Below are 14,031 nucleotides of genomic sequence, written 5' to 3'. Positions count from 1 at the left end.
ATTTTTTCCCTATATGTAAAAATACCGTCGTCACACAAACCATTTCACATTCGCGGCGTTATCGATAAGGCGACACCCAAGCACCTGGTCCATCACTAAACCCACGTCTTTCGATTAAGAGCTTGTATGGTTAACATATAAATTAGTTGCCTTTGCGTCGGATATTGGACAGCCTGTGATTTTTTCCATCTGGATTTTCCATAGATCCGATCACAGTTGATACGGATTCTCATACGTCTTATTCTCATTCGAGTTTTGCATGCTCTGGCAGCGATACAGCGCACAGTTGTTCAGGAGATTCGAATTTCACGTACGTACGAAACGCCGGAGCCCAATTACTCAATTAGCCGGCGTACGGGCGATCACATACAGCTCGTTGTGCAAAATGACCGACCAGGTCAAGTATCTGGACACACCGGACAAGTCGGAAACGGACAAGAAGCTTTACAAGTAAGTTGAGGGCTATTAACCCAGTTGAACTAGATTCAATGGTTGCTATTCTCTTAGGACTCTGCTCTTGGGGAATGGATTGCATGCGTTGATTGTCTCTGATCCCAGTCCCATGCCACACGATGGCTTTACCACATCTGAGTCGTCCTCGAATAAGTCGAGTCTGTCGACCAGCGGTTCCACGACTTCACGCAGCGATTCCAGCTCATCTACCTCCACCAATAGTGAGAGCAGCGAGGAAACGGACAGCGAGGAAGGTGACGAGAAACTGGCCGCCTGCGCCCTATTGATTGATTATGGATCTTTTGCTGAGCCCACAAAATACCAGGGACTGGCACACTTTCTCGAGCACATGATCTTTATGGGCTCCGAGAAGTACCCAAAGGAGAACATTTTCGATGCACATATTAAGAAATGCGGCGGCTTTACCAATGCCAACACTGACTGCGAGGAGACGCTTTTCTATTTCGAGGTAGCCGAGAAGCATCTGGACTCCAGTTTAGATTATTTTACGGCCCTGATGAAGGCTCCGCTGATGAAGCAGGAGGCTATGCAACGCGAGCGCAGCGCCGTGGACTCAGAGTTCCAGCAGATTCTTCAGGATGATGAGACCAGGCGTGATCAACTGCTGGCCAGTTTGGCCACCAAAGGTTTCCCCCACGTCACCTTTGCCTGGGGCAATATGAAGTCGCTAAAGGAGAACGTCGACGATGCGGAGCTGCACAAGATTTTGCACGAGATCCGCAAGGAGCACTATGGCGCCAATCGCATGTACGTTTGCCTGCAGGCTCGTATGCCCATCGATGAGCTGGAAGCACTCGTGGTGAGCCACTTCTCTGGTATTCCACACAATGACGTGAAGGCTCCCGATTTGAGCAGCTTCAACTACAAGGACGCCTTTAAGGCCGAGTTCCACGAGCAGGTCTTCTTCGTCAAGCCGGTGGAGAACGAGACCAAATTGGAGCTGACTTGGGTGCTGCCGAATGTACGTCAGTATTACCGCAGCAAGCCCGACCAATTCCTCTCGTATCTGCTGGGCTACGAGGGACGTGGCAGCCTGTGCTCCTACCTGAGACGCCGCCTATGGGCTCTCCAACTGATTGCTGGCATCGATGAGAACGGCTTTGATATGAACTCCATGTATGCCCTGTTTAACATTTGCATTTATCTCACCGACGAGGGCTTTAAGAATCTGGACGAGGTCTTGGCCGCAACATTTGCCTACGTCAAGCTCTTTTCGAACTGCGGTTCGATGAAGGAAGTTTACGAGGAGCAACAGCGCATCGAGGAAACCGGTTTCCGTTTCAATGCTCAGCGTCCAGCCTTTGACAATGTACAGGAGCTGGTGTTGAACTCGAAGTATTTCCCACCAAAAGATATTCTCACCGGCAAGGAGCTCTACTATGAGTACAATGAGGAGCATCTCAAAGAACTGATTAGCCACCTGAATGAGATGAAGTTCAACCTGATGGTGACCTCACGCAAAAAGTATGAAGGCGTCTCCGCCTTTGATAAGACGGAAGAGTGGTTCGGCACCGAGTACGCCACCATTCCAATGCCAGAGAAGTGGCGCAAGCTGTGGGAGGACTCGAAGCCCCTTCCGGAATTGTTCTTGCCCGAGCCGAATAAATTTGTCACGGAAGACTTCACACTGCATTGGCACTCGATGGGAAAGCCGGAAGTTCCCGAATCCCCGAAGTTGCTGATCAAGACGGACACGTGCGAGCTCTGGTTCCGCCAGGACGATAAGTTCGATTTACCTGAAGCCCATATGGCTTTCTATTTTATCTCGCCGCTGCAGCGGCAAAGTGCCAAGAAGTAAGTACATACATACGCGTCGTTCTCTAAGTTCCTCTCATATATTAACACCTAATTTTTCGTTCAGCGATGCCATGTGCTCACTTTACGAGGAAATGGTCAGGTTCCATGTGTGCGAGGAACTTTATCCAGCCATAAGCGCCGGACTCTCTTACACCATAAGCACCATCGAAAAGGGCTTGCTCCTCAAAGTGTGCGGCTACAATGAAAAACTGCATCTCATCGTGGAAGCCATTGCCGAAGGCATGCTCCATGTGGCAGAGACGCTCGACGAAAATATGCTTTCTGCCTTCGTAAAGAACCAGCGTAAAACCTTTTTCAACACTTTGATCAAGCCAAAGGCACTGAACAGGTAAGAAATCCCTGAAATTACACAATGCTGATACTAAACTATACATCTTGCTCGCCATTTTTCAGAGATGTTCGTCTCTGTGTTCTGGAACGAGTCCGCTGGCTGATGATCGACAAGTTCAAGTGCCTAAACGGTATTACTTTGGAGGAGATGCGCGAGTTCGCCCAGGAGTTCCCCAAGCAACTATACATCCAGTCTCTCATCCAGGGCAACTATACGGAGGAGTCCGCTCACAATGTAATGAACTCGTTGCTAAGTCGCCTCGACTGCAAGCAGATCAGGGACCGTGGACACTACTTGGACGATGTTACCGTAAAGCTGCCGGTGGGAACTAGTATTATCCGATGCCATGCGCTCAATGAGCAGGATACAAACACGGTGATCACAAACTTCTATCAAATCGGACCCAATACCGTTCGTGTGGAGAGCATTCTTGATCTGTTGATGATGTTCGTGGACGAACCATTGTTTGACCAATTGAGGACCAAAGAGCAGCTGGGCTACCATGTGGGCGCCACTGTTAGAGTCAACTACGGCATTGCTGGCTATTCCATTATGGTTAACTCACAGGAAACAAAGACAACGTCCAGCCATGTGGAGGGCCGCATCGAGGTGTTCCGAGCCAAAATGCTGCAAATTCTGCGCCACCTGCCTGAGGATGAATACGAACACACTCGCGACTCGCTGATCAAGCTGAAGCTGGTGGCGGACATGGCATTGAGCACGGAAATGAATCGCAACTGGGACGAGATCATTAACGAACACTATCTCTTCGATCGTCGACGGCGCCAGATTGAAGTATTGCGCACGCTTCAAAAGAATGAGATCATTGATTTTGTTATGGGTATTGACGGCAATAACATGAGGAAGCTATCCGTACAGGTGATTGGCCATCGGCCAGAAGGTGTCCCGGAACCATTGTGTGGTACCCATGACGAAGACACCGCCAACAACGCTAGCAAATCGGATGATGAGAGTGAATCTGAAAATGACGAGGAGGAAGAAGTTTCATCGGAGGAGGAGAAGGAGGTGGCCGACGAAGACGATCTATTTTATGCACTAGAAAACAAGTTGAATGTCGTCTTCCTGCCCGTTTCATTCAACGATGCATTTATTATCACGGATATTTGTAAATTCAAGGACGATCAACACGTTTTTCCCAAGCAAAAGACCCAGCCGACGAAAGAGGAGGATGAATTGATCTCTGCTCACATTGCGAGTGTAATCCGTCAGGTGTGAGATTTACGGCCATACCAACCACCCACCACCACCCAACAAACTATCTACGATTTCGATTTTTTTTTTAATTAGCCAAAGGTAGACGATTAGTTACACAGGAAGTAACCTCTTTTCCACGACATCCTCCTGACCAAGTCGGGAATTTACTCTTATGTTGTAATACGCTCATTAATTATAAATTAGAAACACAGCAAATGACGAATGCATTTTAAAGCATAGAGGAGACACCATATATGTTCGATTCCAATGGACTTTCGTACTTCAGGAAAAAATATTCAAAATCTGATGTGATCAAGTTGCCTAATTAGAAAACAACTTCCGATGCAATTTGCTGGTATGGGGACTCTTCTTTCCGCATCTATCGTTTTATTCATACAATATGTACATCAGTGCTTTTTGTTTATTAACAATAAAGTTACACATAAAGAATGTTAATCGTTCTTTTGCGTTTCAATTTTTCTTATGCGCTTGTGCCCAATTGGTATTACAAGTGTTAAAGCCGATATGGGGTCAAATGATCCTTTTGTTCGGTTTTCGTTTTTGATTTATTTTACCTTTGCATATGTGGATATATATGATAATGTGAATTAACAATGAGTAACAATATTTCAATGATTGATGTCTGGGAGATAAACCTGGTCTGTGGACTCCTTTGCCTTTGTTCAGTTGAACTTAATAATAAAAATATTGCACTTACGATTATAACAAAAAAAAAAGGTTTGCATACAATAATAATAATAATAATATAATCAAGTGGGAAAGAAGAAGCTGTCGTATCGAACTTTCTTAATAAAATAAAAAAATATAGGAAAATAACAATTATATAGAAAAGTGGGACGGTTTGGGTGCGCGGGTCTAAGAAATGGAAAACCGGCCACAAAGAACAAAAGATCTCTAGAATCAGTGGCGAAATGTCATCTTTGTTTTCAACAATCTCCAATACAACGTTTGTAGTTCTCAAAGTTAGGAAAGACAAAAAAAGGCACCTCAGTAGTTCAAAAAGCATACTTAAAATGAAAGCGAATGACTTTGTGATTAAGCTATATATATATATATTTACATACCGAGAATACTTTCTTAAGATACCTATATCTTTTCCCTTATGTTGAGTCACACAAACTCATATTAGACTGCCACGTAGTACAAAGATAACCCTAGGATCCTAGTGCTCAACCTTTGTCAAAACAATTTGCAAATATGTACATAGGTTTTTATAATTCGCTCTCTTACTGGTTCAATTTAAAGTCCGCTAATAATTTCACTGAAAATTTGTCGTTTTAAGGTCTTCGGTTGGATTGTGGTTGCTAGCTTGCTAGTTGCCATCGTTTAGCTCACAGCTTCTGCAGTTCGGTGCTGTCATTGGCATGGAAGCGACTCCTCACGATCTTGGTGCGGCCATCATACTGCTCCTCGGGATCCAGCAGTCCCTCCTCGTGTTTGCCATCCGGCGAAGTGATGCCCCCGTTGCCGTGCATGAAAATGCGCGAAATCAGCGATGTGCTGGACCGCTTGAATGCCATCCTGCCCTTTTCGGGCAGATCGTCAAGGCCGCGATGGAGGGACAGCTTGTCCAGCTCGTATTCGGAGCCACCTGCGCGTTCCGCCGCCAGCTGCGCCTCGTACTCTGCCGTGCGCAGCGTCTTCGCCGTGGGCTTGCGATACATCTTGAGCAGCAGCGAGGAGCATACCACGCTCACGGAGCTGGCGGCCATGGCCACGGACGCCATCCATGGCAGCAGGGTGAAGCCGTACGGTGCGAACAGGCCACTGGCCAGCGGTATGCCCAGCAGATTGTACATGCTGGCAAAGAAGAAGTTGTAGCGAATGCGACGCACCGTGCAGCGGGACAAGTCCAGGCAGGCCACCACATCCAGCAGATCGTTGCGCATCAGCACAATGTCCGATGCCTCGGCGGCAACATCCGTGCCCGCTGCAATCGTAATTCCCACATCTGCCTGCGCTAGCGCCGGACTGTCGTTGACTCCATCGCCCACCATGGCCACGCGGATACCGTTGGCCTGTATCCGCTGGATTTTGGCCACTTTGTGTGAGGGCAAAACCTCCGCATACACGGTTCGGATGCCAACCTAATGAATATACATACGTTTATTAGCCTAGGATCAGTATTGCTGTTAGCACGCTGGACACTTACCTCACGGGCTATGCTGGCAGCCGTGTTCTTGTTATCCCCCGTGAGCAGCACCACATCGATGCCCATTCGCTTTAGTGTATAGACGGCAAGATGGGCCTCCGGCTTGACCATATCGGACACCGCAAACATGCACACCAGCTGCCCGTTGAGGGCGCATAGCACGGCGGTGTGTCCCTTTCGTTCTTCATGTGTCATACAATCGCTGATATCCAGCGGCACCTCGATGGCATTGCGTTCCATCCATTCGCGATTGCCGATCAGCACCAGAATCTCGGGTCCATCGATGATTTTCTGATCCGTGAGGAGCTCTTCCTCCGGATCCAATACCAAGTCGGATAGCAACTGCTGATTGTTCAGTTCCATGGACTTGCGTACGCTGCGGTGCGGCAGCAAGTGTTCGATACTGGCTCCATTGTCCACCGGCACCGAACCCTGTGGATGAGTGCGATGCAGGTTCTCGTAGTTAATGATTCCTTCGGCATTGCACGCCTGTCGCAGAGTCTGCTCGTAGTTGGAGACGGTGACGCGGATGCCACATCCGGGCACAGCCTGGAAGTGACTGCTCTTGCCAAAGCTGACGGCCTGGGGTGTGGCGCCCACGTTGAGCATATCCTTGGCGAAGTGCACAATGGCGGAGGCGATCGGATGCTCGCTGTTCTGCTCGGCGGCTCCCACGATCGTCAGAGCCCGCGCCAGGCTGCAGACCTGGGCTGTGACGAAGAGGGTAACCTTGCTGGTCATCGGAGTGCCATGGGTTATGGTGCCGGTCTTGTCGAAGACCACAGTCTTTACCTGAAATATTTGGGAAGCGCAAAAAGCGTATAAGTGGGTTGAAGTTTTGCATGCTTATGCGCTCGCTCACCTTGTGGGCATTCTCTAGGGCAGTGGCTCCTTTCACCAGCACGCCATTGATCGCACCCGTTCCAGTGGCCACCATTACGGCGGTGGGCGTGGCCAGGCCCAAAGCGCATGGACACGCAATGGCCAGCACGCTCAAGGCACATTTAAATGCATAACTAACGATGATGGTATTCTGGTCCATGTGCATCTTATGCTCCATGGCCACGGGCACCAGGCTTGGATTGGAAAAGCCAATGATGATCCAAGCAATCAGCGTGATACTGGACACCACAACAACGAAGGGCACAAAGTAGCCGGCGATCCGATCGGCCAGCTGCTGGATGGGCGCCTTGCTCGTCTGGGCCTCCTCCACTAATCGCACAATCTGTGCGAGCGTCGTATTCTCACCCGTGTGCGTGGCCTCCACGAGGAGCACACCATTTTGATTAATGGAACCGCCGATTACGACGGATCCCTTTCGCTTGGCCACCGGCATGGACTCCCCAGTGATTAGTGATTCATCGCAACTGGAGTGACCGTACAAGACTTTGCCGTCCACTGGAACTTTGGCTCCCGGTATCACCTTTAGGATATCGCCACGCTGTACATAATCCACAGATATCACCTTCTCGCTGATGATATCGAAGTCCGGTGATATCTCGACCAGCATGGCATCGGCCGCCTTTAGCGACAGCAGCTTGGACAAGGCCTCCGAGGTCTTTCCCTTGGCTATGTGCTCCAGCCAGCGACCCAGCGATATGAAGATCAACAGCATGGGCGGCGTATCGAAGAAGGTCAGTGGGGAGCTATTCTGCTCTAGCAGCACGGCGGCGATCACCACGGCCACCGAGTACACATACGAGATGGTCGTGACCATCGAGATCAGTACATCCATGTTCGTGGTGCCGTGTTTGATCGCACGATACGATTGCACATAGAAGTGGAAGCCACCGAAGAACTGAACTGGCGTCGATAGCAGGAACATAACCAGATTCTCCATCGACAGACCGGGCACGAGGCAGCACATGTTGGCGTGTCCCTTGTCGCTCATCTCCAGCATGAAGTATATCATGGCCACCATGCAGGGTCCGCCAAAGATTAGCGAAACGAGGAAGGCGTTGCGCCACTTCCGTATCTCCTCCTTGTGCTCCAGATAATTGTGGGCCATCTTGTCCCGGCCGGTCATCAGTTTGGCCTCGAATCCCAGCGCCTCGATCGCCTCGCAGATGCTCCGGGGACCCGTCTCCTCCGTGATGTACCGGAACTTGCCTGTAAAAATGAAGATTAAGATTATAAGTTGCTATCTATTCAAATCAGTTGAATAAGTTAATTACAGTGACGTAGTAGCTCACTTATTCCTCCTCATTTCAGCCTAGTTCGTTTCAATTGGTACAATAAAAAACCGGACTTGCTTCATGTGCAACGTTTACAGAACCAGTCGTAAAACAAAAAATAATAGAGAAAGCCACTTTGAATGGCCAGTGAATATTCACATAGGATATTTATCACAGATTCAGTTGATTGAGGTGAAAGCTATATACTGCTGATCTATAATAGCGATAATAGCTATGCCAAGCGTACAAGCCAAGAAAAATAATTAGGCTTAGCTACATGTATATCTAGGGAATTGATATATTACCACTTTGCAGGAATATTCGATTTCATTTCGATGAGTATGTATACCTCAATCTGAATGTGCACACTCGCATATCTGAATGCCATATCAATTTCATCACAGTTTCTGCAGCTTGTTATCACTTTTATGGCCACTCCTGTTGTTTTGACAAAGACCCCAGCGAAAACTCTATAGGAGAAGGGTTTCCTTATGCTAGACATGGACAGAGGAGTAGGGAACCCATGTGGGTTTCCTTTTTCGCTGGCGTCAAATGAATAGTGTTTGTGGAAATAATGCCGGTTGTTCTGGTATTGAAATTGGAGCATACAACCGGTTCGATGGCGACAGATTTGAATCGATTCGGTTGCAATACATACACATACATTTGCCTCATTACACAACTTAAGGTAGTATTATTTGCCCATATATCAGGCATGTGGCCAAAACTATCGCATCAAGCAGCCGAATTATAGAGAAATCCGTGGGGCTCACAGAGGCTCCGGGAATCTTGGGTACAAAATATCGCAGCTGTATGTTCATTGCCTTTCCCCCCAGCACAATTTGTAGATAAGATAGCTACTTTTCAACTATGTCGAATGTGTAAACTGAATCGCTGCCGTTTCTACATGATTAGAGAGCATGATGTTGTCGCCCCAATTTTGGCCCGCAAAATGGAATTTCTCGACATTATTTCCAATCTGTTGGCCATGTTATTCCCCCAGTAGGTTCTCCCATTCATCGTCTTATTGGTTTTCCTTCATTTGCAAAGGTGAAATCCATATACCATATTTATCACACAGTTCTATAATGAGTAATTTACTTAATTATTCCACCAGCCAAGTATTATTTTAAAAGAATTATAGAAACCAAGAAAACTGGATTTATTCATCGGCTGCGCTTAGTAATATTTTTATATTTTATTAGCAGACACAACATTTCAGTCGATCAACATTTGTGAGCCTGCACTTTTGCCTACTCATTGCAATCGTTGTTAGTTCAACTTTCTTATCAGACGTGAGAATATAACAAAAGATCATTCTGTTACGTTTCGGCATAGCGTAAACTGTAACTAGGCCAACTTACGTTTAGATTAGAGCAACGGTTTGTTTATTAAACAATTATTTTATTTATTATTATTTATTAATCAGACAAAGGGAAAATGTTTTATCCAGGTAAAGTCCCTCAATTGATGTCAATGTGAGTTTCTATGGAAATCTCTAACTAGTCATCTGCAAATATGCTTTAATAGCAAAGATTGGGAGCTGACATAACCCATGATATCATTATTTATCGTTCAATTAGAGGGCCATCCAGTGGACACCAGACCATGGGTCGTGTGCAAAAATTGAGGAAGGATTAGGGTTGATCACACCGAATGTGACAATTGCCGCTAATTATCAGTGCTACCCATCGATCTTCGCCCACTTTTCAATTGATAATTGATGCGGGTCGTGTGTACGTACACTCGAAATCGCTTTTTCGAACTTCAAGGAATCAAAAGTAAAGTAGTATAAGTAATATATGTAGGTATCTTAATCTAACCCTTATGCGTTATGCAAGTAGTCGTCGAAATGTACATTTTCTAGGGCTCTCGATTCAGTTTTTTTCTGTTTTTTTTTTTTTTCTTTCTTTTATTTGCCCGCCTATTGCATCTTATCGCCCGCGATTCGTTTGTTACAATTTTAGAACATTTTCAATTTGAATTGAGATTGCCTGTGGTTCTTTCTCTGTCGTTCACTTATCGCCGGACGATAAGAATCGGAGGAAAACATATGTTTTGCTCAACAGTTTACATTCCCAATTTCAACTACCGACTTGCGGCAAACAAATTGCAAACAAGCCAAGTAACAATTGGCAATCAACAAGTTTAGCTAGCTAAATGAAGTTTAAGTGCTAGTTGATTGAATGATAAGGAGCCGCACGGAATCGGCCCAATCCATATGGCAGAAGTCCAACTTCGCAGACCCAAAAACAACTATGAACTCTTTCAGAAGTATGCCTGGTACGTATTTGTTTTTCGAAAATGATTACAATGCAATTAAGTATCTTAAAAAGTATATGTACGTTCAAAATAATCAAATAAACTAAATAAAAAAACTTAAAAACAAACGATATAGTGTCTCATATACCAGTATGATATACCAGTATGACTCGCTGCCAGCGAGTGATATTCATGTGGACTCGCTGTTTTCACACCACTTTTAAATGTCTGAAATAATTTTCAGTGACATTTAATCAAAATAGTTTCACTCGCTTTTCTCCACCGTGTGCATATCTCCATGTCGAATGCGAAAAAAGCGCAAAAAGTCAGTTGAACTGAAACAGAAAACAAAAACCAGTTCCATTGCAATCATAATTATGAGGCTCCCCCCATTTATGCATTTTCCATTTTTGAATTTGCAATTGAGCTTCTCAAAACGGCGCACGTACACCTTAGTACATACATAACTACAGGTATGCAAACCGATATTCGTGAATCAGCCAGAATTCAATGCGAATGTGGTGGCTCAAAGCAAAAGTTATTGCATAATTCGCCACTAGTTCACTAATTTCAAATCAAGATACTCGAGATAAGAGCAACATTTTTTTGGGGGGCAAAGCAAAAGTAAAGGAGTCGAGCTCTAAATCAAAGTGAAGGTGAATGAAACTGGAAATGCACTGGAAGAAAAAGTGTGTGCCTAACATAAGCACTCGAGTAAAGGAACATGCTGAATATAGTACGATTTCTGCTTCCAAATATTAGTAGATTTTATATGATAATATGCGAAAGTAGATAGCACTCTTCTATTTAGTGCTAATATCAAAGTTAGCCCCAATTCTCGCTGTGTACAAAGTGGAAGTGGAGTTCGTGGCCACGCATGCGGAGCAGAAAGAGTCCAACAAAGCTGAAAAGAGAGAGGTCTCCCTCTTTTTTTTCCAGACAAAAGCGAGATTAGTTACTCGCCCGTTTGAACGCCAATCGCGGGTATATAAATTATTAAACATTCACGCATATATGTATAAGTATATAAATGTATGTACTTGTATTTCGAGGCGTGTTTGTAGCTCTTTCACTTTTGTTTTGATTTTTCTTTGACCAAGCGGACTTTCAGTTTCAAGGCTTAAATGCTAATTGCTAAATGCGATTGCCAGTATGAAGTTTATGAAAACAAAGAGCTCGTATAATTTCATTTGTTCTTTAGCCCGCCCATCGCATTTTAATTGAGCTCCCCCCTTGTCAGCTAATCTCTCTTCCTGAACACTCGCAAAAAAAAAACTCGCTATAATCTGGCAAATAAAACTCAAGCTGCCCCACAAAATAATAGTTATATTATGTGTTTCCAGCGAATATCTTGAATATTTAAAATATTCCGCCTCTCGGCTCGCCAATTTGAATTCCCCTCACCCAAGTGCTCCAGATAACTTCACTGCCCACGCACACGAGCGTTCTGGATTCCAGCACTTTAATCTAGTTGCCACTGGCATTGTTTGCTGAAAGCATAGTTAGTAGTGTATGGTTTATAATGTACATATATATGTGTGCATATTAGTGTTCCTCGCACTTTCTTATCAACGAACCTCCCCCTTCCCAGAAAAAAGGAAAGAAAGAAAAAAACTAAACCCCCCCGGCCACGGAGCATAAAGCAAATCGAGTATATCAGTTGCAATAAACAATTGCTGGGCCAGTTTTCAATTGTGGAAATTGTGAAAAGCGAACAATAAATAAAAGAAACATTTGCACCGATTCCACTCGATCTCGATGCTAATGGGTTAATAAAAAGGAACAGCTGTCGCTTTCCGCGAAATGATAAGCAAATAATAGGGCATTCTACGAAATTCCCTTGAATGGCTTATTAATATTTGATATTTGCCATAAGATGCATTAACCGACGATTGCCAATAGTTTGCTTCTGTTAGCTCTCATTACTCCGATTGCATTATTCGATCCCTTACGTTCAAATTTAAACAGAATATCCCAACAGCTGTCTATGGTAAATAAAGCGCAACAGGTGCATATCGGTTGATGGCCCTGTTCAAGGTGTTTATTATTATAAATATTGCATAACAATTGGCACTGCCACTTGTTGTGGAATGCTACTAGACTACTAGACCCGCAATTCGATTCGTGTGCATGACCCAGAACGTGATTTGAAATTCTCTCTGGATAAACTAGTTCCAGAAAGCCACTTAGCTTAAGGACACAAAAAACACTCACCCCTTTTTGTTAGCAGTGTGACGGAGGCGGTCGTCACGCCCTTTATTTTGAGCACATGACTCTCGATCTTGTTGACGCAGGAGGCGCAAGTCATGCCCATAATCTCCAACTCCACCTCCGCCTCGCCGTTGTCCGGCTCATCGATGAGTTCGGTGGGGAAGCCCAGCTCCGTTATGGATTTCGCTATATTCTCGGCCGTCACAACATTGGCATTGAACTTGACCTCCGCCTTGGCGGCCAGCAGAGCTACCAGAATGCTGTCCAGGCCGTATACCTTCTTGCAGTGCTTCTCGATGGCGGCCACACAGCTGGCGCACGTCATGCCTCGGATGTGCAGGAAGCATTTGGTCAGTAGCTCTTGTTCGACGGGTATGGCCACTGCCGAACCATTTTGAGCATATGAAGGAGGTGGAGGAGTAGCAGTTGCCCTCTTTTTGGGTGATGACGCGGGGGCGGGCGACGGCGAGTGGGACGAGGATCGAGGCTCCTGCACGCTAGCCTCAAAGCCCATGTCATCGATGAGCTCGGCTATCTGGGCGGGATCATACTGGGCGGGATCGTACTGAACGCGGGCATTCTTGGCCGCCAGTTGCACCTCAATAGAATGGATGCCCGGCTTGGTGCCGATATTGCCCTCGATGTTGCGCACGCACGACTGGCAGGTCATGCCCACCACCCGTATGGTGGTCCATGCGCTGGCAGGAGTTGTGGGAGGATTTGCTGCTTCCCCTGGATAGCTGCACTCGAAGCCCATGTCGTCGATATCGCTGGCTATCCGGGCGGGATCCGTTTGTCGGGGATCGTAGTCGAAATAGCCCGCATTCTCCTCGAGAATGACGCGCAAGCCAAGGATTCCCGATTTCTGGCCAATGTGCTCTGTGATATTGCGCACACACGATTGGCAAGTCATGCCCACAATGGGCAGGCGCACCGTGGACATCGTCGCTTCTACTCTCTCGTCACTTGGCATCCTCAATGTGCATAATTTTGGGTGGGCGGAACACGATGATGCGGAATTACTTGAGATACTTGAGATTTTGAACTTTTGAGTTGCCCCTCGCCCTATCGCACGTACCGAATTGTGTCACTAAACTAAATTTGTGGAGTCGGGTGAGTCGTATTGCAGCTGCTACTGATTTGTTGTGGTGTAGTAGTCGCCTCCCGCCAACGCTTTTCACTTGGCCAAACTCCACACGAAACTCACAATTTTGCGTTTAATTTTTCAATTAGCAGGCAACAGCTGCTCCGCTCCCGTTATGTTTTTCCCACGGCACGCAACTAGCGATGGCCGTCCGTCGATAGGCAGGCTTTGTCGAGATGAGCGAGATACCCATGTAGGGTATATCGATACATTGCTTAAACTTTCGATT

The 14,031-nt window shown here is 46.1% G+C and overlaps 2 protein-coding genes across 2 annotated transcripts; one reads left to right on the top strand and one right to left on the bottom strand.

Annotated features, from left to right (window-relative positions):
• Nucleotides 1–93: 93 nt before the first annotated feature.
• LOC6619923 (nardilysin) lies at nt 94–4,294 on the top strand. The gene is made up of 4 exons (XM_032726172.1): nt 94–450; nt 508–2,268; nt 2,336–2,620; nt 2,686–4,294. Exons 1-4 carry the CDS (start codon nt 260–262, stop codon nt 3,857–3,859), a joined length of 3,411 nt encoding a protein of 1,136 aa, XP_032582063.1. The 5' UTR covers nt 94–259; the 3' UTR covers nt 3,860–4,294.
• On the bottom strand, nt 4,187–13,945 carry LOC6619922 (copper-transporting ATPase 1). The gene is made up of 4 exons (XM_032726171.1): nt 12,662–13,945; nt 6,874–8,120; nt 6,012–6,803; nt 4,187–5,946 (listed from the first exon to the last, which is right to left on the bottom strand). The coding sequence occupies exons 1-4, from the start codon at nt 13,629–13,631 to the stop codon at nt 5,191–5,193; spliced, it is 3,765 nt and encodes a 1,254-aa protein (XP_032582062.1). The 5' UTR covers nt 13,632–13,945; the 3' UTR covers nt 4,187–5,190.
• Between the last annotated feature and the right edge of the window lie 86 nt (nt 13,946–14,031).

The sequence above is a fragment of the Drosophila sechellia genome, chromosome X, assembly GCF_004382195.2.
Source record: "Drosophila sechellia strain sech25 chromosome X, ASM438219v1, whole genome shotgun sequence".
Taxonomy (NCBI): Eukaryota; Metazoa; Arthropoda; class Insecta; order Diptera; family Drosophilidae; genus Drosophila; species Drosophila sechellia.
Note: the sequence above shows the minus strand (reverse complement) of the source record. Positions and strands in the feature narration are given on the sequence as shown.

Bases quoted from the DNA above. Each gene is read 5' to 3' on its own strand.
- LOC6619923 (XM_032726172.1), top strand. From the start codon at position 260: ATGCTCTGGCAGCGATACAGCGCACAGTTGTTCAGGAGATTCGAATTT. The intron at 2,269-2,335 runs GTAAGTACATAC...TTTTTCGTTCAG, and splicing joins CAGCGGCAAAGTGCCAAGAA to CGATGCCATGTGCTCACTTT. The intron at 2,621-2,685 runs GTAAGAAATCCC...GCCATTTTTCAG, and splicing joins AAGCCAAAGGCACTGAACAG to AGATGTTCGTCTCTGTGTTC.
- LOC6619922 (XM_032726171.1), bottom strand. From the start codon at position 13,631: ATGCCAAGTGACGAGAGAGTAGAAGCGACGATGTCCACGGTGCGCCTG. The intron at 6,804-6,873 runs GTGAGCGAGCGC...CAAATATTTCAG, and splicing joins CCCTAGAGAATGCCCACAAG to GTAAAGACTGTGGTCTTCGA. The intron at 5,947-6,011 runs GTAAGTGTCCAG...TATATTCATTAG, and splicing joins CTGCCAGCATAGCCCGTGAG to GTTGGCATCCGAACCGTGTA.